Source organism: Zootoca vivipara, chromosome 4 (assembly GCF_963506605.1).
Source record: "Zootoca vivipara chromosome 4, rZooViv1.1, whole genome shotgun sequence".
Taxonomy (NCBI): domain Eukaryota; kingdom Metazoa; phylum Chordata; class Lepidosauria; order Squamata; family Lacertidae; genus Zootoca; species Zootoca vivipara.
Genome location: NC_083279.1, coordinates 51,871,417 through 51,899,415, shown reverse-complemented (window position 1 = coordinate 51,899,415; position 27,999 = coordinate 51,871,417). Strand labels below are relative to the sequence as shown.

Below are 27,999 nucleotides of genomic sequence, written 5' to 3'. Positions count from 1 at the left end.
TATTCACAGGAGACTGTTATAAACACATGTAGGATGCAAAAATATATAACAAAGACCCTTTTGGCCACCTGCTGTAATAGCCCAGCATGGTTGGGGTTGTTCCACAGAGCATGTTCAGAGTGAACGGCTGTCAAAAGATTCCATGGAGACAGCAGGTTCTTAAAAGATTATTTGAAGGATAAAAGGAAGGATTGTGTGATTGCAGTAAGTGGGAGAAAGCCTCAGGGAACTGAGGCAGCAAGAGAGGCAAAGAGGAACCAAAGCAAGATCTGCAGCTTGGATGGTGTTAGTGAGAAAGACTAAAATAATACAGGAATCATAATGGGGAAAATATCTGGTTTTGACTATAGTGGGGTAGACAGTCTTTAGCTGGATGCTCCCATGTCCTAAGCCAGGCAGGGCAAAACTTAGCCCTCCAGCTGTTTGGGGACTACAACTCCCATCATCCCTAGCTGTGGTGGTCAGGGATGGTGGGATTTGTAGTCCCAAAACAGCTGGAGGGCCAAGTTTGGCCATGCCTGTGACATAAGCAAATGCTTTCACACATTCACAGAATGCCTTGCTGCCACTGATCAGAAAAGATTTTCTTTCTATGCTAACGCCAAGTCTGCAAGCTAAGAAAAGCTATGGCAATGAAGCCACAAGGAAAAGGAAACAGAGTCGGTGGACAGGTAAGGTAACAAATCATCCGCAAAAACAGAGAATCAAAGAAAGCAGTGCTTTTCAAAACAATACTGTTTCTGGTGGTGGGGAGAGGTTGCCATTCCAAAGATGAAAAATGGTCTCCTCCCACCCAAGACTAAAAACAAGCTCTGCTTCACCCTACTTAAATCAACCTACTTACTCCCACTACCACATACCCTTCAATGCTTTATTCACTACACAATCTCTTTTTCTTCTTTCAAATTTGGTTTGGAAATCCTGCCTGCTGTGTAGCTTTCTCAAAAAACAAAAACAAAACACCTGTTCATGTGGCCTCTCTGTGTGTAGCTTCCCAGCCACTTGAATTTGCTTCTATGCCCCCCTCCACCCAGATTTCACATAATCAATCCAGCAGCAACCAATATTCCTCATAGCACTGACAAATCTAATGAGTCCAAACTCCTGCAAAACAACGTAACAGAGACGCTGTGGGGGGAAACACACACACACACACACACACACACACACCCTTCACTATTAAAAAGAAGCATTGAGTCTTTCTTCTTATTATTGAGTGAAAATTTTTGGTTGGGAAAATGGAGACGGGTAAGTGGCAGGTACCAAGACGATGCATGCAAACCAAAAACGATAACTGCCATGTGCACCGGCGGCCCTTCCAAGCCTGCTCACGATGCAGAATCACAAAACTGTGTGTGGTGCAATGTCAGATGATGTTCTTCCTCCATCTCAAAACCCCTCCTTGTTTTCTTTAAAAAGTATAATTAAAGCCTTTGGGGTCAATTTGATATCTGATGTCTGTTCTGAATGGAAGAGTAAATAGTTTAATGAGCAATTACATTATCAACCAGCCACCTGTTTTAGAACATAGCTGTCAAGTTCTCCCTTTTTTTAAGGGAAATTCCCTTATGCTGAATAGGCTTCCTTGCAAAAAAAAGGGAAAACTTGACAGCTATGGTTTAAGAAGATGCCGTGACTCCTGGGCAAATGCAAACCAGATGCCATAATGCAAATGAGCTCCGGATTTTGAAGCATTTTATAAACAGATAATACAGACATATAAAGCATACTGTGTTAGCTCAGCAGATGTGCATAAAGAGCTTGCGTCCAATTACACAGGCCTCAGACTAAACCATGAACACAAATAAAAAGCATAGGAAACAGCAAGAAATATTCCAAAATCCACAGTTGGCCAACATATTTGTTAGAACCAATCAAAATGTTGCATGCTTTGGGTTCTGTCAAAACTTTTGATCTGGCTGGAGGTTATATAAAGCAAGGACAGGGGGAGGAAGAAAACTAACAAAATAACCAACAAAAAATGGTTCAGTGCAATATCCTGCCTTGTCAATATAAAAACTGCCAGCTCTTTTATTTGTGCTTTCTACCTTATTGTTTTGCTTAAGGCTGCAGAAATATCTGGGTAACAGACTTTATATTCTCAAAATTGGAGATCAGCCATTGCCTTTTTAAAAAAATCACACAAACTTAGCTGCAACCTCAGACCTGCATAGCAAATCTTTGATACAGTTTCCAAGCCATTTCTTTTGGGGCTCTATGTTTACACACTAAATGCTTCCCAAATGCTTCACACTAAATGCTTCCCAAAATACAAGAAAACCATTTCCTATACCTGGTCTCAACAATTCACTGAAGAGATGAAGGAGAAAACAGGGGTCATAGAGATCTTGAAGAGCCACTTCGCTTTTGCCTTTGGTTAGGAGCATCTGTTCATCCTAAATACAGGACATAAAATAAGGTATGACTGAATTTTAATTGACATGTTTTTTAGCTGCCGTGAAAGCCTTCTCATAACAGTCATCATATAAGCACTGCAGGGCATCCTAAAGCTGTGTGATACCCGTGTTACTGCTTTGGGTGGTGTTTTTTTTTTCAGCTTCCCCTGACCTCAATGACTGCTGTGCAATAAGAAACTAAGAAGAGCCTGCTAGATGAGGCCAATGGTCCAGCTTGTTCTCACGGTCACCAACCAGATACCTATGGGAAGCCTGCAAGTGGAGCTTGAGCACAACAGAGCTTTCCCTTCCTGCAGTTTTCATCAACTGGTTTTCAGAAGCATGCTGCCTCCGACTGTGGAGGTAAGACCGTAGCCTACTAAAGGGTTAGAAGCCACTGATCCTATGCATGCCAACGCAGAAGTAAGCCCCGCTGATTTCAGTTTCCAGGTAAGTGTGTCTAGGATTTGCAGCCTGACTGCTTCTCTCTTTTGCAATAAAAACCTTTACGTTTCCTCAATAGCTGCTACAATTTTGGCCCAAGGGTTTGGTGGTTAATTCCTAGATCATAATTAGCACCCAACTCTGAAACCTCACTGAACTAAAAGGATTGCAGATTCGCAGCTTTCAAGCAGACTATGCAGTCGTTGCATTAAAAAAAGAAAGAAAACCAAAGAGGAATAAGGCCCATTAATATAAATCAACCAGATGCTATGACTGCCACTGTGAATATTAACAATGCCACTTTCAAGATAAATGACCTAAGACTAAAATGGTTCTACTGTACGTATGTTTTTAAAAGGACAGAAATCTGTGGTCAGATTAAGGCACCTCTGTGGACAGGAGATGCTGATGCTGTGGGAAATGGAGAATGGTCCTCATCATCATTTCTCGGTCCAGCAGACATAGAATTTCTTCCATGCTTGGCTGCTGCCACAGGGACCTTCCCAGGCTCTTGCATGTTTTATGGTGCTCCACGGCAGCTGGACCCCAAAGCAGAATTCTGGAATCATATTAAGATGCTATGTGTTTTCCAACTTTGTATATGTGGAGAAGATAGCAATTACACAAAGCAATTTGACTTGTAAATGATAGAACAGTGTTTTCCTTTTCACTTCTTTATTTATTACCAGAGAAACCAAAGGTAGGATGTGTTTCCTTGACAACCTTAGTTTTCCTTCCAAAGCACTTTGAAACAAAATTAAACTATGAAGCAACAGTCACTCTGCTGTGTTCCTTTTTAGCCATCTTGGCTCTTAGAGAAAGGCTGCAATACTGCCTCCTACACAATATCAGCAATAAACAACACAGTTGTTTTTGGTAACCGCCACAATATCACTCAATGAAAGAAAATGCTTTTTTCTATTAAAAAAATATTAGAACTCATTTCCAAGTGTTCCACCACTAAGGAAGGTGGGATAAACCTCAGGAGGTGGGTGGGTTCACATAGGAAATAATAGATACCTTTTTAAAAGAAAGTACAGTATGATGTGAACAGAGAGGCAGACTCTTGGAATAACCCATAAATGATTCAGGGTGAGTTGAAAGAATCTGTCAATGTTCAGACTCTAAAATGGATCAGGTGAGTCAACTTTGGAATTGCAGTCTATCAGATTCCATTCCCATCCCTACCACTAGTTCCTCTGCACAGGTTTAAACCCCACTCAAAACGCCCTATGTGTATGCAAATACCTGAGGCACGTAATCCACAGGAAAGCAAACCTGACACACACTGTACACACTATCTACCCAATACACTGACCAACATGGCAGTCAACTGACCTGAAGTTTACAAGGCTTAGACCATTCTTTTCATACAATTTAAGCAGCTGCAATATCTTCTGGTCTAAAAATAAATAAGAGGGAAATTAGATAGATGATAGATGGATAGATAGATAGATAGATGGAGCGCCAACCTTTGGGCATGTGCAACTTTTGATTTCTGCAACACTGAGTAAGAACTTGAACCTTAATCAAGAGCAGTTTTTCACCTGACATCATTCTGAATACAATACTTTGCAATGAAGGCAGTGCACATGTTCTGCTGCAAGTTATCATCTAAAGCAGGCATCCCCAAACTTCGGCCCTCCAGATGTTTTGGACTACAGTTCCCATCTTCCCCGACCACTGGCCCTGTTAGCTAGGGATCATGGGAGTTGTAGGCCAAAACATCTGGAGGGCCGAGTAAGTGAAATTACTTCACTTAAAACTCCTTAGTATGCATGCATGCACTTACTTCTTTGGTCATTTTCCCGAACCACCCAGGAACTGCAGGATTTGTCTGAGCTACTACATATGACACACACGATAGTTTGGCTGCTGCATTTTAAGAATTCTCATTAAAAAAAAAATTTAGGTCATGCATCTCTTTCAACTGCAAATACACTTACCTGTAATGCTCAGTGTTGCACCATAGGCTCCAAGCAACACAGCAAAATGGTTGCTCTCACAAACTGCAGGGCAGAGTTTCACTAGAGTCAACAGGATATCCACTAATGCCTCTAAAGCAAAAAGGAAAAATATTTTTCTCCCTCTTCCAAATGACTTAGCCTCTTGTCAAGCAATTTGAAAATATTACGGTTGCTCGGGCGCTTCCTTGCAACAATGGTGCTGGTCACTCACACTGCTAGGATGCTCTCTGGGGCAAGACCTGCTGAGATGAATGGAGCACCATGAGAGCTTTAATGAAGCTCCCATTCATTTTAGCCACGCAGGAGAACTTCCCAGTGGACAGGGACTGTTGCCAACAAAATGGAAAACACATTATGATATAACATTGTGAAATGCTAATCGCTTTCACATAGGGTTTTTGTTTTTGAAGAAAATTAAGGCCTTTTTCAATAAAAAAACATGTGTTCCAATATGAAGGGGGCCGTGAAAATATCATTTTATCACCAGGAACGGGCAGTGTGGTGTGGCAGTGCTGCCTTTCTGACACCAATGTCCCTCCTCTAACCAAGACAAAGGTAAGGGGTAAGAACAAAGTTTAAAGGGAGCATCAGATTGGCTCTAATGGTGCACCCATGGAGCCTTGATCTCACTTCTCCTTTGCCTCCTCGCTGCATAGTCCAGGTTAGCGGCAGCTCTGCAGCACTGATCCACACGGTTCCAGCTACTCAAGCTTCCCACACATTCCATTCAAGTTTTGTGCAGAAATGAATTGGGCCATCCTTCCTTTCTCCTCTAATCCCCATCCAGTGTAACATGGGAACTTCTGCCCTTGTGCTAACTAATGGGTCTCGTGGTTAATTAAACAACTTTTGCATAGGGTTTTCCAGGGTTCCTTTTTGTAAGCTCTTAAATGATGCCGTGTAGCCCAGATCCTTTCAATTTGCATTACTCTACCTAGTCCTGCATCTAGGATAAATTCCACTATGTCACTTCCTAAGAAAAAGGGACAAAGCTGAGATTCTGAGGATTTCAACTAGCACTGTCAATACCCCAGTAAGACCAGGTAACCCAAAACAAGTGGGCTATTTTTTAGCATGCTTAATTGGAAAACAGACATAGCTGTATACAATACTGCAATAACTGTTTCAGAAATATATAGCCAAAGAGTCAAAGAGTAAAAAATAAAGTAAGAAATGCTAAGTTCAATGATAAATAAATGCAATCCAAATGCAAATAAATAGTAAGAAAAGGCACTGGAGCTGGCAACGCAATGATAATGGAGAAGAGTTAGTAATATGTTAAAAGGTAAATGCTAAAATAATTATGTTCTCTAGATATAGCAGCTCTGAAAACATCTAGGTGGGCTGGCAAGTGGAAGGATGAAAAACAACACGTGAAATACACTTGGGTTATATATAGATACACAAGGAAACAAATGAGAAGGTGATACCTCTTTCATGAATGTTTGTGTCATCACCTTCTTGCGACCTCAGCATAATTGACAAAAATAAGGAGTGCTGCGTGATCATCATATAAAGCACCGACAACTTCACTAATCTCTGAGCAGCAGGGATTCCTTTCTGGTACAGCAAATTGATAGCTGCATTCAGAGTTTTCAGGAAGCCCTGGTCTTTATAACGGTACCTACATAACAGAGATTTAAAGAGATGTTGAGATAAAAATCATGCACTCTGCCTGCAAAGTGAATGAAAGAATCAATTATATCCCAGGTGTTGGCTTGGTCTGTGAACCAGCTTGCCACACCGTTTTAAAAGTACTGTATTGGTAAAACATCTATTAACAGAAGCAAAACTACGGTCCAGCGAGGCATAAGCAACCCTAACCTCATTGTTGTATGTCATTGTAGCAGCACAAAATACTCTTGTAAACCTAAACATGCTTACTTGAGTCCCATCTTCACAAAACTGTGCCAGTCTTCTGGAGCCACCTCAGTTACTGAGTTCTAGGTAGGTAGGAAACAGCAAAAGAACACTTAAACATGTGACAGTGGGGATGTGGTGGTGCAGGGATAATAATAATAATAATAATAATTTTTTATTTGTACCCCGCCCATCTGGCTGAGTCTCCCCAACCACTCTGGGTGGCTTCCAATTGAATATCAGGGATAACGGTTTGTGGGAATACAAATTGCAATATTAGAAAATACAAGAAAAAAAAGCAGCAAAAATCCCCAGAATTAAAAGTAATACAGCATCAAGCACAGCACATTACAATGGCTACAACAGGATAAAAAATCATGAAGCTGCCTGTCAAGGCCACCAGCAATTTTCAGGTGGTCCATGGGAGGTGGGGAATCACTGAACTAAAACCATAAACCAAAATACTAGCATGACCACAAAAAATGTCCAGGCAGCAGTCAGAATTAAAACATCAAAATACAAAGAGAGGGGAAATGCTCAGCCAAAAGCAGTCTTCATACAGCATGTTTAGCAGTGTGTTCCCCTGGGTGAGTTCCCTGCAGAAGAGGCCCTGGTCATTGCCAAGCATTCTTCCTGGGATCTGGAGGAAGGCCTCAGATGATGATTCGTGTATGGAGGGAGGCTCATATGGAATAAGCTATGCAGATCCTAAGCTGCTTATGCCTTTAAAAGTTAAACAGAACACCTTAAATTGAGCCCAGAAGGAAACCTGCCATCAATCAGATCACACAAAACTGCCATAATAAACCCAAAGTGCCTAGTTGAATCTTGCCCTGGCTGACATTTGTGAACACTTTTCAATGGTGGCCCTATGCAGAGCATATTGCATTAATCTAGCCTGCAAGTCATTGGGCTATGGACGTCTGTGACAAGGTTTGGTTTTGTCAGGAGGGACACTGCTGAAGTTGGGAAAAAGGTAGAGAAAGGAGGTAGAGCAAAGAATATTTTTTCTAAAGAAGTTTGCACTTTCATGTGCAACAGCCTGTGCATATGCACCCTCTAGTGGTCACATTACTCTCCAGCGGTTGTGCTCGATACACCTCCACCCTGCTTAGAATAATGTCCAACAACCTGGGGGGGACGACCCCCTAATTCTCACCAGTAGTCTCTCTAGCCTCAACAGCACGGCACTCTCAATTTCCGAGCGGGTTTCTTGTTCTCTGTTACTGCTGTACGTGAGGATCAACCACTTCATGCAGGCAACTAGCAGGCGTTTCCTCCACGAATGCAACTTCTCTGCAGAGCTCTCCAGGGCTCTGGATATAGCGTCAGCAATCACCCAGCTAGAGAGGTTTGAAAAGAGTAATGAAATGGTAGCTTTTGTGTTCATTTCAACTACTGCGCACCCCCCCCCCAAATCTTAAGCTTGAATTGCTGGGAAATGGAGCGTTTATTAGTTGCTTTCTAGATCTGGAAAGTCTGCTGAATCAGGAGAGGATGTAACCAGTGCCCTGAGTTCTCTGAGAGCCATGAGGATAGTTCCCCTATTGAAAATACACAGCCACTGATTGGTCAAGAGTGACTTCTTAGACATCACGGAGGGTTGCGGAAGTCTTATGGATGTTTTGCTAGACTGTTAAACACAATGGGATGGAATACTTTGCAGACCAGGAGACTAATTACACAGTGAGTCATCATGACCACCACATATGGTTTCTCTCTTTGTGATAAAATGTCCATCGCTATCCTGGTGCAAAAGAAGCTTCATTTCTTTGGCCCAGTTCACACAAAATGCCAAACTTAGTTTGATGATACATGGATGAGCCTTTTGCTCCCTCCCCTCCCCTGCTCTGGTTTCCTCCTTCAGTTCAGATTCAGCAGCAGACAATAGTTTGTCGTAACATCTGAATCTGACGAACAATGGCTTGCACAAACCCATACTTTGCCTAAAAATCAGGGTTGCAAAACAAGTCGAAACCATGGTTTGCGAACCTTGTTTGCAAGCAAATGACAATATCAGCACATTTCAGATCTAATGGTGAACTATGGATTAAGGCTGAAGAAATGATCCAGAGAACTGGCAACTGGCTGATCATGGCAGGGGATAATGGGAGTGTATGGGCAGAGTTCATTCAAATAGCATCAAACAGGTTTGGTGTCATACTTGAAGCAACTCTTTCTCTCTGATAACGGATACAGATCAGTGTTTAAAAAAGAAAAATGCAACAGGCATTCTGGTCTAGCCAAGCTGCAGTAGTGAAGCTTACTACATTTTTATTAAAGTTTATCACATTTTTACTTTATCTTTCGTAAGTTTCTAAAGCGTAGCGGTCATCACACTCACCCAACATTTTTATTTTATCTTATTATTAAATTTTACCATATTTCATTAATTCTGATTATTAACATTGAACATACCACCCCCCAACATTGATGTTCCATCTGGTATTTACCTCCACTGATGTGACTCAACAAAAGGTGATATACATTAGATGATTTCTATCTATTTGAAGTATTAAAATACTACCTCATACTGACAGCAGGTACCTGAGAATGGAGGGCATGTACTTGTGTTTATTGTAATCGACTGGTCAATATGGAGAACTGGAACTAATAAGCAGAAAATAAGTAGACTTACTGTTCATGATTTCCCGCTGTCTCAAGAGATAAAAGTAATTTCTCTGTTAAATTAGCAAATAGCTCGGTTTCTGGAGGCGGCAGTAACTTGGAAAGAACTTGACACTGCTCAGCGAACGGCTGTGATGAACCACTATTCGGAAGAATGCCCAGCAGTTGTGGCCACAAAGTTTCTCTCAAGATGGAAGTAACAGCTGAAGAGACTGTAGGAAAGGACAACGCAAGTCACAAAGGTGTATCTGTCAGCATTTCACAGGCCCATACTCTAATGCAGGTATCCCCAGACTTCGGCCCTCCAGATGTTTTGGACTACAGTTCCCATCTTCCCTGGCCAATGGTCCTGTTAGCTAGGGATCATGGGAGCTGTGGGCCAAAACATATGAGGGCCGCAGTTTGGGGATGCCTGCTCTAATGCATGTACCAGAGGCCACTACACAGTCCCAAGTCCTTGGAATGACATACTAGAACTACTGGCCTAAAGAGAAATCACAGACTCTAATATCTTGGAAAGGGACAGCCAAACAAGATTTACACCAGACTGCTCCAAAACTGGGTCCTGGTTAAGAGTTTCTCACATAATTTTGGTTACATAATTTGATAATATAGGACCCTGGAAGCAAGCTAAGATTGACAGGAGAACTTGTAAACAAAATTTAAAGGTAGAAAAAAAACAAATTCCCTGGTAATAAAGTTGCGGGGAAATTAACATCTGAACCATTAACTGGCCCACTTAACAAACAAGGTTTGAAGTTTTTAGTCTGAAAACCCCCAAACACTGTACCACTGGCATTTACAACTTCATTTTTCAAAATCATACTCTCCATCCAATGACACAAAACAGTTGCAATCCCTTTTTTAAAAAAAAAGCTGATCCAGAGTGTTATGTAAGTTGACCATGGTTACCTTCTGACAGGTGGCTCAAAGTGTGCTGCTCTCGACAGTCCAAGTATGCATTGACAAGTGGCAGAAAGAGGTCCACATCTTTTCTCAGAAGCTTGCCAGTGCCCTGCTTCAGACACCAAAGCTCAAACTGCAGCAAGTGAGTCTGACTGTATCGAATCAGCACAGCCACAATGGAAAGGGACGTTTTCGTTGAATGCTTAAGGCAGGAAAGCTGCACATTCACGCCAACTGCCTGGGCAAAGACAGGCTCCTTCTGTATCGCATGCAGGAAGACCTTTTCCAACTCTTCTGTGGCTGCTGTGGACAAGAGAGTCCCCATCCCTTGAATGTGCTCTCTTGAGAGGAAGAGGTCTCCCTTCAGGGATCCCCTTTGGTAGCTGTCTGTGAGCAGCTGCACCAAAGTCTCCCCGTAAGTGCTCAAGTACGTTTCTTTTCCAGAAATGCCTTCAGCTGTCTTGGAGGCCAGCATCGCCTTGGGAAGCTGCAGCATAGCCAAAGTGACTTCCTTCAGTTGTTGGGTATTCATGTACAGTTGCAGTTCTTGCAGTGCCTCCACCTGCTGTGACCTTTTGGGATGTAACTTGCAGGCATCTTTTCTCCCAGCATGCAGTTCTTCCAAGACAGTTTTAGTGACGGCTTCGAAATATCTAGAGAGCGTATCTAGCTGGTTCCTGGCTTGCAACATTGGGCAGCCCACCTTCAGCAACTCAAGAATGCCACGGTTTAGGTGAGCAGCAAGCAGCTTCACTTTAACTGGGCTTAAACTATGGGGAGGGAGAGAACGTTGCTCTACAGCCAGGAACCAATTCTCCAGCGTGGGGTGCTTGAAGACCAAAGGGAGCACTTCTTCCAGTATCTACAATGGAGATGGTTACAATTAAAGACATCACCCAACTGATTTAAAATCCCTGTGAGCTGCCCAGGGACCCAGGACCTGTCAAAACCAGGGGAAGGTCCGTCATGTGATAGGCAATCAGGACTATGGCTGATTAATATTCTATGGCCTTTTAAATGTGTTTATGGGAGGCAGTTTATTGCTGTGTTTTTGTTCTAACTATTTGTGCTTTTATCCTGTATTTTTATCTTGTGAACCACCCTGGTATATACATATTATTTTTATTAATGCCCAATTGAGGCAGGAGAACTGCATCAGCTCCAGTGATCCGCCTGGCCCTTGTTCCTGCAAGGATGCCGTTGCAGCAGTGGCCCTGCCCTTTCATAACCCTCCCACCCCAAGCTGGTCAGCTGGCTGTGAATTTGGATTGCTTCCTAAGAGAGCTGCTCTTGTTATTTTACGGGTCAAGGAAGTTATGGTCTGGAATGAACTGAGCCAGCTCCCAGAGAAATGGCCAGGGAATGGAAGTGAAGGTGCACAATTAAGAAACACTGCATGACTAGGATTTTATCTTTATTCCGCCTAAAAATACCTAAGTTACAGAAGAATCAAGTCATTTCCCCCCTTGCATGGCTTTCCACTTCACTGAGGAAACGTAATTTAAACGTATTTTTTTGTCTCACAACCATTGCCTGCACCTGTAAACGTTTATGCATAATTGCCAGGTTTTTCCTGCCTCTCCAAGGGCCAATTTACTAGGATGACATTCATAAACAGTAACACAGAGAGAAGTTATTACCTTGTCGTTTCCAGTCTCTGCTGCCATCAGACACTCCGCATCCACAAAGAGATCAGATTCGGTTTGTGTATTTTTCTCTTTCTGCTGACTACACAGTTCTTTGGCGTCCCCCCTGTGCAACAAGCTCTTCAGCAGATCCACAAACAGGGTGAGAAGCGAGAGACCCAAATTTTTGCCAAACTGTTAGAAAATTAAGATACATTTCAGAATAGGGAAAACTTGGGGAAAGGATTAAGCAGCGAAACTACATCATTGCACTGCACTGCAGAGGCATGTCAGCACATGCACAAAAGTCTATGATTTTTCTCTTTGTAAGACTTAAAATAATTATTTATAAGACAGATGCATGCGACATATTTTGTGGATATTCTTAAAACTGTGACATTTCCATAAGAGCGAAAGGTTCATTTCTGCAGTGCCTATCATGCAGGCCTGGAGCCGAAACTTGATACACTTCTCAGGTATATGCACCTGCGGTAGCCAAGCACTTATTTACTGCCACATAATCTGTAAAAGAGCTCTTGGTGTGATAATAAAAGAGGAAGGGATTATAACCAACAATCTTAGAAAAGGGTGAAGGAGAACAACATCTCTTACACTGTTGAAATTCTCCACGGTTGTTTTTAGGCAAAGAAGGACGTGCTTTGAAGCTAACAGGAACTGCTGAGGCTGGAGTTGGGAAATAGCCTCCCTTAGTTTCTCTTCAAAACCCTCTTCCAACAGAATTGCAACACCTTTCTGATAGGCATTCTTCAGCAGGGAGGAAAAGGAGGAATCCGTCAAGAGGCAATCGTCTACATACTCACTTCTGCCTTGCTGGAAATGTTTAAAATGTATTTCATGTTTTCAGAAAGAGGGGTCGGGGGAAGAAAGAAAACATCATTACAGATATGTGTATAGAAACCTCTTCCTTTCTGTGGCTGGAATGTAGCCTATTGTACAAAGTTAACAGTTGCACCCATTGCCCCATCTACTTCTGTTTCTGGCACCACCCACCGCTACCAATGGCCACTGGAATATTGCCCCACAAGGCACATAGCCGTCAGCCTGAAACAAGTTTCCCCACCCTGAGCTAAACCACAATTTTGTGTGACAAGAACAAACTGCAGCAAGCCTTGAACTCATACATTTCCCTCCCACTCCATTGTGGCAAGAAGGAAGAGGTTTTGGCTAATCATAGCTTGTTGTGCCATCCAACCTAACAGGCCATGTTAATGTTAAACATGGATTCTGAGACTGGTTAATCTACCTTAACCACAGTTTAGGATTCAAGCAACATGCTAAACTGTGGTTAGTGGAAATCAGCACAGTCTTCTGAGCTCTTTCTTGCTACTGCACCAGAAGCACCCGGGTTGGGGTTGCCATCATGAGGCTTGCAGAGGCTCACTGTCAACACACCAAACAGTGGTTTAGTGTGACATCCAAATGCAGTCAGTGTGAGCTCAACATCAAATTAAGCAGCTGAAAATACTTGTTGCCTTGCTTACCACAGTTTCCTTAGCTTGCTCTGGTATCCAAAGACTGTAGTAGTGGTTGAATTGACAGAGTTGAGGAGAGACAGTCTGGAGTTCTTTATCATAGAGCTGAAACAGCAAACAAAGGGCTAAGGGGTCTCTCTGAGAATGCAGGAGGTCAGTGAAAACAGTGATGAGATACTCCACTATGCTTTCTCCTAAAGACACAAAACAAAACACAGATCGAATTGTATGGCTTCTTAACTTGAAAAGTCAGTCCTCTAAACTATTGGTTAGCACACTGAAATACTTATGAGCTTTTTAAAAAGCACATGTTGTTGTTAAAAAAAAATGGGTAGGCAAGAAACACAAATCAACAAGAACCCCCGTTGCTTAAGAACCTTTTCCATGACAGCTACAACTAAAATCATATTGTCTGAACTCAGAGGGCAGCTTTGCCGATATTATTAAGAATTAAAGCATGCATGTTTTTATAATATATATATTATATTTTTTTTTCTTATTTCTGAAAAAAGATGGAACTATTAGTCCAGAGAACATTTTGAAGGATTCCTTTAGGTAAGGATCATTCAAACTTGCTCTCGGGACCCTGAACAACTCTGCCAAAGGGTAGATCAAACCCTGTCTCTCCTTTATTGTAACGCAGACAGCATGGGAATAGCCTGTCCACGGGTTGCGGTGGAGAGTTTTACTGTACGCACCAGCTACCAAATTCAAGCCTATGAAAAGAGGCAGGAACCTGTTTGGGGTGCATCCTGCATTTAATAATTGTACATTTTATCACTGCAAAAGAAATATGGGAAGGAAATACCTCTTGCATTCCCATCAGCCTCGAGAAGCAGCTTGTTCCTGGCTTCTAAAGCAGCAGGAACGACAGCACTAAATGGGAAAGTGCTGACAATCATGTCTTCATTTAAAGTAGATCCAATTTCTTCATTTAGGCCTTCATTGCCTTCCACAATGACATCAATCATATCCAGAACATCTAGTTTGAAAAGGGAAAAACCTTAGTTTAGATGAAGGTTGTTTCCAGAACCCAAACAAAAGGGTCAATAGTCAACAGCAGCAGAATAACAGGATCTCAAGTATTAACATTACTCAAAAGGAAACATTCAGTAGAAATACCGTGTTTCTCATATTATAAGACATGTCTTATATTTATTTTTTCCTCAAAAAAACACACTATGGCTTATTTTCAAGGGATGTCTTATTTTTTTCCTCCTCCTCCTGCCGCGGCCGGCATTGCTGCTGCGCCTATCACTATGTCTTATTTTTGGGGTATGGCTTATATTCCTTGAGAGCTTAAAAATCCTGCTACGGCTTATTTTATGGGTATGTCTTAAAATATGAGAAACAGGGTAGCAAAAGACAATCCTGCGTAGATCTTAACAGAAAACAGTAAAATTTGCCTGCATGATTTTTGAATATTGTGTGTAGTATAGCATGCCATTTAGGCTTTTTGGTTCATCCCAAGAAATCTGCTATATCAAATGCTGGGGTGGGAGACCTAGAAACTGAAGAGATATGCCAAGTTTCAGACCTAATAACATTTAATGTGTTCAGTGAGAATTCAGTGATGATGGTCTATTGTTTTTAAATGGTTTGAGTTAGCAACTGATCAATGGCTTTATTCAGACACCATGTCAAAATTATGATGGCTTGGAGTAGTATGTGAACTGACAAACCATGTGCTGCAATCAGCCAGCCTATCAGTATCAGAAACCATGGTCTGTGTTAACTCTGATTTGGTGGAGTACCTATTGACAAACTGTAGTAATAACAGACAAACCATCTGTAGTATGAACTTCTGTGTGTATGAACAACAACAACAGAAGGGTATAGAAACTGTGGTATAGAAATCTGACCTTAGTCCTGTAATTTGGACGCAAACCCAAATACAATTAACTGGCCTAGGATACCAAAGATAAGCAAAGATGCAAAATCCCATTTGCATTTAGAAAAAGCTGCAAATCTATGTCAGCAACTGCAGGGTAGCTTGAGAAGGCAACTAAGGCTGCAATCCCTACACACACTATACTCAAAGGGTCTTGCTTCCAAGTAGACATGCACAGGATTGCATTGTTGTTGTCATTTAAATTTGTATACCGCCCTTCATACGAAGATCTCAGGGCAGTACATGGCATAAAAATACAGAATAAAACCACAAATACAGAATAAAACCACATAATAAAAACAAGAACAAAACAAAACAGTATTGCCCCCCTCCCGAGTTAAAAATTTCTGCCTGTTTGTAAAATGCTGGCTACATGTAATTTTCCAGCAAAATTGTGGAAGATTTGCATAATGACCACCCCCCCCCCAAGTGAACATACCGTCAATGTGAGAGATGGGTATGCTGGCATTATCAACATCTTGCTTAAACAAGTTGACCTGGAGAATGCTGGCTTCCTGGACAAGGTCTGCTGCTTTATCTGTGTATGGATAGGGGTTGGTCACCAGTTTCACCAAGATCTGCAATGGAAAGTGAGCTTTCATTACAAATGTTTAATCATAAAGATAGTAAAGGAAGCATAAAGCAGGTCTGGGGAATCTTTAACCCTGCAGATGTTGTTGGACTCAAATTCTCTCTCATCAGCCCCGGTCAGCAATGCAACATTTCACGGCAGCCTACAGGATTTGGTGCAGAACCTTGCATACATTGAAACATACCCCCTGAAAAAATATTTTGAGAAATCTAGCAGTGAGTATGTACTTTAGATACCAAAACACATTTTCACACAAAATGGCACAGGTGTCAGCCAAAGATATAATGGGGTGTCCTGGAGCCTAAACATTTCATCTTCTTGTATAAATGAACAAAAGTCAACCATCACAGTGGCTGGAAAACAGGTGCTTTATCATTGCGTACATAAATCCAGCAGAATTGCATGTGTTTTGGTACCTGAGCACATTAAACCAAGAACAAAATGTGAATGAAACCACTGAAGACATCTTTTTAAATTCCTCCTCCTTTTATAATAATGTATCTTAAATATTTAGGGTTGTCATTGAAGAAAGCAATATTTTTTTGGGGGGGGGTATAAGATTCATTTTGATTCTACAATAAAACTACATTCCTAGAACCAAGTATTACTTTTATTATTCAGTGTACTGCCTGTGAAGTGATCTTTCTAGTCCACACCATGTTTTTCCTGCATGCTACTAACAGCTTCCACACAAAAAAGGATAGCATCGTTGGTAGGATTAAATCGTGGTTTACATAACTTTGCTGCATTTCCTTCACTCTGCTATAACAGTAGATGCTGATATAAAACTGATGGTGAAAAACAATCTTTTGTCAATGCCACCCACTGTAGTGGAAATCTCTAACAAAAGCCTTTTCCTATCACTCATTTCCTTTGTTCCCTTCCGTGTCTAGGAGATGAGAGTTCTCAGAATTCATTCATGATTTTTCAAAACACTTTCCTCTTTAAAACAACAAAAGGTAATAAGTCCCCACATAGGCTATTCTTGGCATTGTTAATCTGGTTAATTTGCACATTTATTACCCTTTCCAAAAACTGAATCACTGCTTCCTTTTTGCCTTCTGCTGTGTTATCCAAGTGTTCAAGCCACAGTTCAAGTTCCTTCCAGGTATACTCAAATACTCCACTGTCGTGCAGAACCTGTTAAAAAACAATTATCATGCAAAGCTTTCAGTTCTATTTTTGTATGTCAGCTCTCATTTTGGCTGTTTGATTTAAAGAAAGAACAGCCGCAGATGGCAGAGTCATTTTTACCTTAACCCCTATTTAAAAACATACCACAATTAATGGAAAAACAGGTTATTTAAAAGTATATAAGCCTCATGTGTTGCCCCCTCAACCACTTTCCTCTATCTATGCCGGCACAAAAGGCCAACTTGCAAGAGCCTTCCAATCCAGTTCCATAGCATACACCAATAGTGCTCACATTAGTGTTTAAAGCCCTTGTAACTAAAATACTGTCTCTATCCCTACTGATCTTCTTCGGTGTGAAGATCTGCAGAGGGAGCACTTTCAGCAGTACTGCCCTGCCCTCAGAAGTGGAAACCTGGGAGTGGGCTTTCTTTAAGGCTGTCCATAAATTCTGGAATTCCTACCCCATAGAGAAGTGTTCAGCATCTTCTAAAGGCAGCTTCTGCTGTATGTTGGCAACACACCTCTTTACGCCCTGGCCTTTGACAGCTACAGTATTTTGTTTCATGGGGCCCACCTCCAGGGCCAGGCTGGGTGGCACAGGGCACCAGGGCACCCGCCCGCCAGGGGGGCACCGCGCAGCTGCGCCCACCCGCCGCACTGGGAAACGGGGCAGGGCGGGGCGCGGGCGCGGGAGGGATCCGTCGTACCATGACGCCAGATCGCCAAATATACTTAAGACGGCCCTGCCCACCTCTTGTGCTGAAATTTATACTCTTCTGTTCCATTTGGAATGATTTCATGTGCTTTGAAATTATGTTTCTTTCCTGTTTTTATAATAAAAGGTAAAGGTAAAGGGACCCCTGACCATTAGGTCCAGTTGTGACCGACTCTGGGGTTGCGCGCTCATCTCGCATTATTGGCCGAGGGAGCCGGCGTATAGCTTCCAGGTCATGTGGCCAGCATGACAAAGCCGCTTCTGGCAAACCAGAGCAGCACATGGTAACGCTGTTTAGCTTCCCGCTGTAGCGGTTCCTATTTATCTACTTGCATTTTGACGTGCTTTCGAACTGCTAGGTTGGCAGGAGCTGGGACCAAGCAACGGGAGCTCACCCCGTCACAGGGATTCGAACCGCCGACCTTCAGATCAGCAAGCCCTAGGCTCAGTGGTTTAACCACAGCGCCACCTGGGTTTTTATAATATATATATATTATATTTCTTTTCTTATTTCTGAAAAAAGATGGAACTATTAGTCCAGAGAACATTTTGTAAGGATTCCTTTAGGTAAGGATCATTCAAACTTGCTCTCGGGACCCTGAACAACTCTGCGAAAGGTAGATCAAACCCTGTCTCTCCTTTATTGTAACGCAGACAGCATGGGAATAGCTTGCCCACGGGTTGCGGTGGAGAGTTTTACTGTACGCACCAGCTACCAAATTCAAGCCTATGAAAAGAGGCAGGAACCTGTTTGGGGTGCACCCTGCTTTAAATAATTGTACATTTTATCACTGCAGTCCATCCTGGGATCTTAGGGTGAAGGGCAAGGAGGAAATTTTGTAACTAAATAAAACACTAGCACTGTGAATTGAATTATAAACATTTATATGGAAACAATTTTATTCACCTCAACCTACAAAGAGACCACAGACTTCTTACACACATGAACCCCTAGCTTGATGGGGAATCACATTCACAGTTTCTCCAGCTCATTCAGCAACTAGAGCCATGTCTGTGTGGTCCTGTATAAGCCCCAATCACACCAGTCAGTTGTTCAGAAGGTGAAGTGAGGGGCTGGATTTTACTGCTAAATCACCCAGTTTAGACTTCATTTAAAAAAAAAAAACACTACTGCGTTAAAACGTAGGATGGAAAGCAAAACTAGGGTAACCCCAAGGGGAGTTGTGTAACTTTTGGCAGTGCTTTTTCCTATCAAAAGTGCTCAAGTAAGACACTGGAGGTTGCCTTGCAACCACCTGCATGAAGTCTGAACCTCCCCCCCCAAAAAGATTTCATCAAGTATCAGTCCACTCATAACATCTGAAGGAAAACTTGATTTCCATAAGCAATCTATTTTGTGTCCTCGAAGAGCAGCGTATGAGTGTTCACAACCTACAACCAAATTCATTGCCATAATACATACTTGATAACAGAGACTTGAAGAAAGAATTAAAAAAGTGAAGTAACTAAACCCATTTCCTGGGAATACAGCAATCAGGCCACAATAGGTATATTCTATGAAACAGAGGAGGCTCTAGCCAGCCCTGCAGTTCCATTCCGCTCACACAACACACAACTTACGTGTGTGCAACCAATCTTCCTGTCCCCTGCAGCTCCCTGCACACCCTAAAAATCAACTCTGGAAGATTGGGTGTGTGTGACAGTTCTGTTGTGTAAGTGGAATACCATTCATGCAATGTTTGATACAATCCAGGGTGTGAATACAGTGTTCATGCTTATTACTAACCCTAAATCCAACTTTCTAAAGCAGGCTCCCTCAAACTCGGCCCTCCAGATGTTTTGAGACTGCAATTCCTATCATCCCTGACCACTGGGGTCCTGCTAGCTAGGGATGATGGGAGTTGTAGGCCAAAAACATCTGGAGGGCCAAGTTTGAGGAAGCCTGTTCTAAAGTGCCTTCACTGTGAACAACTTTTCTGTGGGCACAACAAAATTTTAAAAGCTAGATTTAAAAAAGCTCACCTTAATAATCAATTTCTTTGTTGAGGTTTTGAGGTGCAAATGATTGCTTGTTACGAACATTTTCATCAGCAAATAAAATACTGATCTTTCGCCACAGACTTTCTCGGCTTCATCCTAGGAGAATACACTTTACGGATTACAATTCATAAAATTGTTTTGGGTCTCTCCACAGAGACTGATGCCTATAACCCTGTTACTGACAACCTGTACCAAATGCCAACTCTGCTTTCACAGAGCTTGAGGGTCAAGGTTGAATAACTCATTCAGAGTTCCCCACTTCCTTTGAACGCAAAAAGCAAAGTATACCTTGTTGGTCCGTAAGAGAAACTAAACATCCACAATTAAGCAATGCCTTTATAGGACCAACCAAAGTGCCACAAAATAGTGACCCAGTTCTATCAGGCTGGATGTTAAGTCTAATGTTAAGAGACATGGGGGAGAGGAAGGAAATAAAAATCTCTTGATGTTCAAGCCACAAATCCTGCATTTGTTTTTGTATACCCTGGAAGCTCTGATAAATAAAGAAATAAATTCATTAAAAAGAAGAGTTCAGTCATATGTTGGGTTCATACGTAATGGTAAGCCAGACTTTATGGCTTACGTGGTTAATCAGGGCAAGTGGTGAGCTGGTGGCATGCATAGCCCAGTTGCATCTACTTTGCTCCTTTCCTGATGTGAGAAAGCCTTGACTTCTCATTCCATCCAAGTTGGATGTGCCCTAACATAACCTGAATCTACGACTGCTGATTTGTGACCTGTAATGGAGCAAGAGACCACAATCCTCGGTTTGGATTGTAAAAGGATGCTAAGCCCTGCTGGTTTGTTCATCTAGCTTGCACCAGGGGAGCAGCAGCAAATGGGGAGAGATCAGATGATATGTACCAGCATGTTTCTCATTCCTAATAAACCACAATAAGTCTGACTTATGTGCAAACATGGCCATTGTCTTAAAACGTAGGTGGGGACTGCAGGATTAGGTGCTATAAAGCTTTCAAGCCACGCCTAGGATTGCTAGACCAGTAACAGCTAAGCCTCCATGTTTGAAAATATAATTCTGAAAGCTACATAGCACCTAGGAGAACCTAATGCTATTACCTCTGCAGTCTTTACCTACATTATATGATTAAATGCAGATTTTGTGGCTTCAAAATCTTAGGAACACAAGAAGCTACTTTGTACTGAGTCAGACCATTGGTCCATCTTGCTACAATGACTGACAGCAGCCTCCAGCATTCCTGGAGATGTCAGGGTTAAAACTTGGCTTTCTGCAAGAAAGACAGATGTCGTACCACTGGGCTACAGCCTTTCCCCAAGCCAGCTCTCTCTTTTTTCTCCTCCATCCCTTTGTTCAACATCCAGAATTCTGGGAAATCAAAAGCTAGCTTGCTTTCCTGTGACATGCTGGTTGGTCCTAATAAAGGTAACTGCCCAAACAGGACTTTTGTAATTTCACTTTGAATAGTCATTTGATCTGCTGTCTGTGCTCCCGTCTTCATTCAGAATCTCACCCAATTGATAGAACAGTCCTCTTAGTGAAATTCTGAGCTTCCAAAACAAACTTGCCTGACATACCTGCTGAAGGGCAAAGCTTTATCAGTGTTTATCCTGTGCCTCAGACCCAATCCTTTTCCATTTATACAAATCCCACTCCACATGTGTTACAAAAGAGATAAAATAACCACACTCCTAGTTAAAATGCAAACAGCAGAAGTGGGCATAGACATGGGCACAGTCATTCCTAGCCTCTACAAAGCTACTTCTTGTTCTAAATGCATACTTTCAAAAGACTTTTCTGTAGTTAAATCAGGGAGAGGCTTACTCCTTTAGAAAATAACTGTACACAAAGTAAAATCATGCCAGTAGAGAAAATCCTAGAGGACCTAAAGTACGGATGGGGAATCTGTGGACCTCCAGATGTTGCTGGACTCAGTTGCTCTCCCAGACTTTGGAACCCCTCCCTGAAGAAACCAGATTGGCTCCCTCCTTGTTGTCCTTCTGCCAGCAGGTGCAAACTTTCTTGTTCTAACAGGATTTGGGAGGCTCACTGCTTTTGACAAAAGGGCTGGTGCCTATATCTCTGGGTATAGGGCGGTATATAAATTCAATAAATAAAATAAAATAAATTCCAGTTTTTATTGTAATTATTTGTATGGTTTTTAATACATTAGATAGATAGATAGATAGATAGATATATAGATAGATAGATAGATAGATAGATAGATAGTGTTTAATTTAAAAAAAATGATTTATCCCCCTTTTGTTTCTAGCTGCTCTTATTCTTATCTGTAAGCTGCCTTGAATCCCTGTCAGGGAGAAAGGTGGGGTATGAATATACGGTATAATAATAATAATAGTGATTCCTATCAGCCACCAGCATGGCAAGTGGTCAGGGATGTTGGGACTTGTAGTCCAGCAATATCTGGAGGGCCGAAGGTTCTCCATCCCTGCCTTACAGCATGCTCAAAGCTTTATTGCTACCTCTGAGAACATCATTTGCTACTTGTATAATGTGAATATAATTGCTCACAACACACAAGTCTCTTGACAAAATGGAATTTAGGACTGCCTTACAGACAAAGCAGATTAGGAAACCAATGAATAAGACAGCTGGTCTTAATATAGGAGACAAAAATAACCCTCATGTTCCTACCTGTATTTTGAACCAGGAAAACTTGTTTGCAGGCAATTCTAGAGCCACCTTGATAATGTGATATTGTAGAACAGGAGGGATCTCCTGTCGCAGCCCTTTTTCAGTAATAATGCCTGTGGTTGGAAAATAATAATATTTTATTCCATGCATTATATTTCCAGAGATTACATGATTTCAATAAAAACATTAACTTACAGAGGTAAAAACTAACTAAAACAACAAAAAGTAACGTAATAGATCAAGGAGCTGAAAATGTTTAAGTACTGCAATACACAACAAATATTTAAAACCCTGGGAACATAAAGAGGTCTAACAGCATAATGTTATGTTAAGGCTATAGCTCAGTGGCAGAGCTTTGCATGCATACATATCATACAAATATTTTCAATGTGTGTTTTACTTCATAATTTGAAGACACTTGAATTACCTTTTATTAATTTGCTAAAGTCAAAGTTGCTCTGTGCTACTAAATGGGGAACAGCTTGCTGATAAAGGCAGATCACGTGGAGTAAGACAGCTTTCAAGAGAGTGGTCTCTGCATCATCTGAGCCTAGAGTAAATATATACATATGTAAACATATTTTTAAATAATATCCTTATTATCAAAGACATATGTAATACAATTTGGTGAAATAGCAGTCAGGACCAAGGGTAATTTGAGAAGCAACCAAGTTAAACCATAATCATGGAGTTAAGTTTACCACCACAAACACTGTTGTGTTAGTATTGGCTAGCAAAACCCTACACAATGAAGTACTAATGCACTGAGGGTAGGGATGGGTAGACAGGTCAGTCACAGTCAGAGGTATGGATAAATTATTGTTCTCATCCCTTCGGTGATAGGAAAGAACTGCAGAATGGAGGGGGAGTGGCCGTAGCGAAAAGGAAAATGGTACACATCCAGACAACTCCTCTTGCCCCTTTGCAAGCCTTTGTTTATGCAGCAAGAGCTTAAGTTGTGCAATGGATAGGAGGGTAACTTAGCTCTGGAAACCATTTTAGCATAAATGATAGCACTGAATTTTGTATCCAATCTGGCACTTGCTGAGCATGCATAGGCTGCACCATGACTACCCCAGAATAACCAAAGACGTTTCTTGAAAACAGGAGCTCAGATTCTTAGAATTATATCAGATGCCTCTAAAAGCATCTCTCCTATAAGAGGTCATTAACAGGGGTTGTCAAAGAACAGAACAGAGCCACTGTGACTCATCAGATATGAATCATTGTACACCACTGTTCACACGCACATTAGATAAGATGACTAAGGTTTTCCTACCATGCTCTCCATTTGTTTCTTTGCCTGCTGTTATTTCCTCCGCAACAGAAGAAGCATCTTCACCACTCCCTTTCTGTCCATCTTGTCCCTTCTCCTGCTTTAGAAGCGACTGCCAGACTGCTACTATCGTAGTCATATCTGGCAAGAGCTAGATTTGTTAAAAAGAATACCAACATTAGCCACTTAATATTGTTATACAATTGTCTTATCACGGCAACATGTCTATAAAGAATTATTTACAAAGCAGGAATGGAGGAGAAAAGGGGAAAGAACATCCTATGCAAATTCATACAAAAATTTACCAGTCATGGGTTTTTTGAGAAAGTCTGAATTACAAGATAAGTATTTTAAAACTGAGGAATAGTGTTGATTTTTTTTTTTGCACAACTGCTAATTAAGCCCATTGATGACTGTTCACCTCAGTTGGTCAGAACTAGGCTTAAGTGAATTGGCCTACAGTTTTTAATACTAATTCTCACACTAATTATATAGCAGTTCCAAATGGTCAGTGTAAACAAGCAAGACAATGGAATAGGTTAACCACAGTTTATGGTTTGGATGACATGCTGAACTGCATGTAATCTAAAAACTGAAGCAGAGGTTTCCAATATCCCCCTCCTGGCTGCATTAGAGAAGGAAAGGGGGGCATACAAGCCCAAGAGGAGGATCAACTTATTCTCAGTTTTGCATGACGTTCCAACATAGCCAATGAGATGCCTCAGTTGTGAGAATTGGAAAACTATTACCTTAGCTCTATTTGTACAAATTGACTATCAGTCTATAACTGTTGCTCCTTATTTCCAATATATGCTGAAATGATAGGGGGCTGATATTCCCCTAACCTGGCACCCTGACTGTTCTTCCCAGTCAGGTTTCCACATTCAGAATTCTAGAGTTATTGAAACTCTATTTTAACGTCTCTACTAACTGGTTGAACATATCTTGCTATTCTAAGTACCATGACTTAAAAATTGCAACTAGTACCTAGCACAGAAATTATTTCAATAAAACCACATAAAAAGTTTAAAATATCTGTATCCCAGCATTCAGCAATTAAGCATTAATTAAGAAAGCCTTAAAGCATCAAGAAATAGCATATAAATTATAAGAGGAGGAAAATGTTAAGAATCCATTAGAAATACCTCTGGATATTGTTCACCTTAGTAATAATAATAATAATAATAATAATAATAATAATAATAATAATAATATAATTTGTTATTTGTACTCCACCCATCCGGCTGGGTTTCCCCAGCCACTCTGGGCGGCTTCCAACAAAGATTAAAATACATTAAAATGTCACACATTAAAAACTTCCCTAAACAGGGCTGCCTTCAGATGTTTTCTAAATGTCAGGTAGTTGTTTATCTCTTTGACATCTGATGGGAGGGCATTCCACAGGGCAGGCGCCACTACCGAGAAGGCCCTCTGCCTGGTTCCCTGTAGCTTTGCTTCTCGCAGTGAGGGAACCACCAGAAGGCCCTCGGAGCTGGACCTCAGTGTCCGCGCAGAACAATGGGGGTGGAGACACACCTTCAGGTATACTGGACCGAGGCCGTTTAGGGCTTTAAAGGTCAGCACCAACACTTTGAATTGTGCTCGGAAATGTACTGGGAGCCAATGTAGGTCTTTCAGGACCAGAGTTATATGGTCTCAGCGGCAGCTTCCAGTCACCAGTCTAGCTGCTGCATTCTGGATTAGTTGGAGTTTCCGGGTCACCTTCAAAGGTAGCTCCATGTAGAGTGCATTGCAGTAGTCTAAGCGGGAGATAACTAGAGCAGGCATCAGCAACCTCCGGCCCATGGAGGCCGTTTATCTGGCCCACGGGCCACCCGTGAACCGAGCCGCCCGCTTGGCAAGTCCCCCGTGCGCTGCGGTAAACCGGTGCGGCGCAGCGCGGGGACTCGCTGAGCAGCGCCGGAAATCGCATCTACTCAGCTGCAGAAGCAATTTCTGGCGCTGCAGACATTTTGGAAATGGGCAGCCAGCACCGGAAATCGCTTCTGCGCAGCCGCGGGCATGCGCAGAAGCAATTTCTGGTACTGCACTGCCCATTTCCAACATGTCCGCAGCACCAGAAACCACTTCTGCATATGTCCGCAGCTGCGCAGAAACAATTTCCGGTGCTGGCTGCCCATTTCCAAAATGTCCGCACCGGCACCGGAAATGGCTTCTGCGCCTGTGCAGCCCTTGTCCGGCCCACGGACAATAGTCCGTGGGAATCCTCCAGCCCACAGGCTGAAAAGGTTACCAACGCCTGAATTAGAGCATGCACCACTCTGGCGAAACAGTCTGTTTGGCAGGTAGGGTCTCAGCCTGCGTACCAGATGGAGCTGGTAGAGAGCTGCCCTGGATACAGAATTGACCTGCACCTCCATGGACAGCTGTGAGTCCAAAATGACTCCCAGGCTGCACACCGGGTCCTTCAGGGGCACAGTTACCCCATTCAGGACCAGGGAGTCCTCCACACCAGTCCGCCCCCTGTCCCCCACAAACAGTACTTCTGTCTTGTCAGGATTAGCTGTCGGGATACAGAAAGTGGAGGAAGAAATCCTCCCTGAATGGACGTATTTTCTGCTGCACAAAACTGCAATTATGTACCACACAGTTTTATTACTTTTTACCTTGCCAACTGCTTCTCTGTATTGCTGGACGAATTCTTGCATCATAGATGGTGTATAAATTTCGGACTTCTCCCATAACGTCTCGTTTAGACAGTGCTCAATGTTTTTCAGTGCTCTTTTCAAAACAGTTGATATAAGCGAGAAGATTGTATGCTTTACTGTTTTATTGGCTATCTAAAAGAAAAGAGGAACAAACCGTTACTGTGCTTCTGCTTCATCTTTCCAGGAACTGTTGGTGCGACCCACTGGTGGCATCACTTTCAATTGCCAGGACGGGGCCAGGCAGCATCAAGGTTCCATGTAAGGAGAATGCCTCTCCATGCCGGAACTTTCTCAGGAACTGAGGCAAATAGCAGTGACAAGAGCTCCACCCCACCCCCTTAGCGGAAACAAAATACATTTTTCTATCATTGCCTTTAATCTGCACAGCTCCACATCAATTATCACAGAGCTTCTGCAGAGTCAGACTCACTACTTTGAAGGAAGACAGGGAGAAAGAGCCAGACAGAGCACGAATAAGTCCCACTGGGTTGAGACTTACCCTCAAGCAGGTGTGCACTAAATTATAGCCAATGGCAGCCCTGTAAAGTGAAGAGCAAACCAAGCAGCAGCCCTTGCCCCAAGGAAGCAGGCAGACTGGGAAGGGTCAAATCATTATGTGGCCAGACAGAGTTTAATACAATCTGGGTACTTTGGACTGGAAAGGTTCTCCCTGTAAGGCCTTGTAGGCATTTACTGAAGAGGGGGTGGAAGGAGAGATTGGAAGGGTAACAAAAGGGGCAATAGCTCAACTTGGTGTCCTACAGGTGTTTTGGACTACAGTTCCCATTATCCCTAATCACTGGCCATGCTGGCTGGGGGTTGATGTCAACTGCAGTTGAATAAATCTGGGGGAAACCGGGCTGTTTTAAGCACTGGAACACGATCAAAAAGCAGGCAAATAATATTGTAAAGTGGGGTTGCCACACACTACTACAAGACACTGAAAAATCGTGATTTACTTCAGCTATTTCACATATTTAGCTCATATCAAATGAGCTATGCCAAGTTTACTGGCCTTGTACCAAGAACTGTTTCCCTTTGATAAATTCCATGTTGCTACAGTAATGTTTGAGAGGTGAAATCTAGTTGGGTTGCCAATGACACTCCATTGGGGCGAAATAAGCCTCACATGCTTCCCGTCCTCTTGTACAGCCATAAGGAGAAGGGGATTGGAAGCTTCCACTTTAATTTTTGATTAACCACAATTTAGGGTTCAGATGTAATACTAGAATTAACAATCATAATGAGCCAGATTCATAAACCACAGGCTGAAGTTGCCCTTGTTTTAGTAAACTACAGTAAAGTTTACTAACATAGCCTGAGTGTAGATGCAATACAAAGTTGTGGTTAGTCAAAATCAAAGCAAAATCTTCCGCACAAGCTCAAGGCATGCACAGGCTCACTCCTATAACATGAAAATTCAGTTCTTGCAACTATTAGAACCTTTCATGCAAGATAAGCTTTAAAAAGCATAGTGCCAGCAAAATTGCTTAGTGGAATCAAAAACCTCCCCATACAGATTATAAAGAGAAGTACTTACATTTAATCCTTGGGTAAACATGACTTTGTTGCAGACGGCTGGAATGGTTGTTACCATCACCATTGAAAGCAATCTTGGAAAAGGAACAAACTCTCTTGTTCTAAAAGCAGTAGAAATCTCTGGTTGAGCCTCATAGATCTGAAATTTTTATAGAAAATACATATTGTTAAGACAGTGCTAATGAGGCCATGGCTCCTAAAGCCAATTCAACTGAACATGTACAAAGGTTA

At 42.1% G+C, this 27,999-nt stretch overlaps 1 protein-coding gene across 2 annotated transcripts in view; it reads right to left on the bottom strand.

Moving 5' to 3' along the window:
- Window positions 1–27,999, bottom strand: part of URB1 (URB1 ribosome biogenesis homolog) — a 50,302-nt gene that overhangs the window by 10,910 nt on the left and 11,393 nt on the right. For both annotated transcript variants that reach the window (XM_035114779.2, XM_035114780.2), the window contains exons 10-30: window positions 27,770–27,907; window positions 26,188–26,361; window positions 23,564–23,711; window positions 22,712–22,834; window positions 22,285–22,397; window positions 19,635–19,748; window positions 16,826–16,942; window positions 15,650–15,788; window positions 14,128–14,301; window positions 13,329–13,513; window positions 12,439–12,657; window positions 11,842–12,021; window positions 10,208–11,063; window positions 9,306–9,507; window positions 7,827–8,010; window positions 6,692–6,750; window positions 6,238–6,431; window positions 4,787–4,897; window positions 4,179–4,242; window positions 3,228–3,399; window positions 2,294–2,396 (exon numbers count right to left, since the gene is read on the bottom strand). In XM_035114779.2, coding sequence (XP_034970670.2) covers window positions 2,294–2,396; window positions 3,228–3,399; window positions 4,179–4,242; window positions 4,787–4,897; window positions 6,238–6,431; window positions 6,692–6,750; window positions 7,827–8,010; window positions 9,306–9,507; window positions 10,208–11,063; window positions 11,842–12,021; window positions 12,439–12,657; window positions 13,329–13,513; window positions 14,128–14,301; window positions 15,650–15,788; window positions 16,826–16,942; window positions 19,635–19,748; window positions 22,285–22,397; window positions 22,712–22,834; window positions 23,564–23,711; window positions 26,188–26,361; window positions 27,770–27,907 — 3,769 coding nt within the window. The remainder of the gene's footprint in view (window positions 1–2,293; window positions 2,397–3,227; window positions 3,400–4,178; window positions 4,243–4,786; window positions 4,898–6,237; window positions 6,432–6,691; window positions 6,751–7,826; window positions 8,011–9,305; window positions 9,508–10,207; window positions 11,064–11,841; window positions 12,022–12,438; window positions 12,658–13,328; window positions 13,514–14,127; window positions 14,302–15,649; window positions 15,789–16,825; window positions 16,943–19,634; window positions 19,749–22,284; window positions 22,398–22,711; window positions 22,835–23,563; window positions 23,712–26,187; window positions 26,362–27,769; window positions 27,908–27,999) is intronic.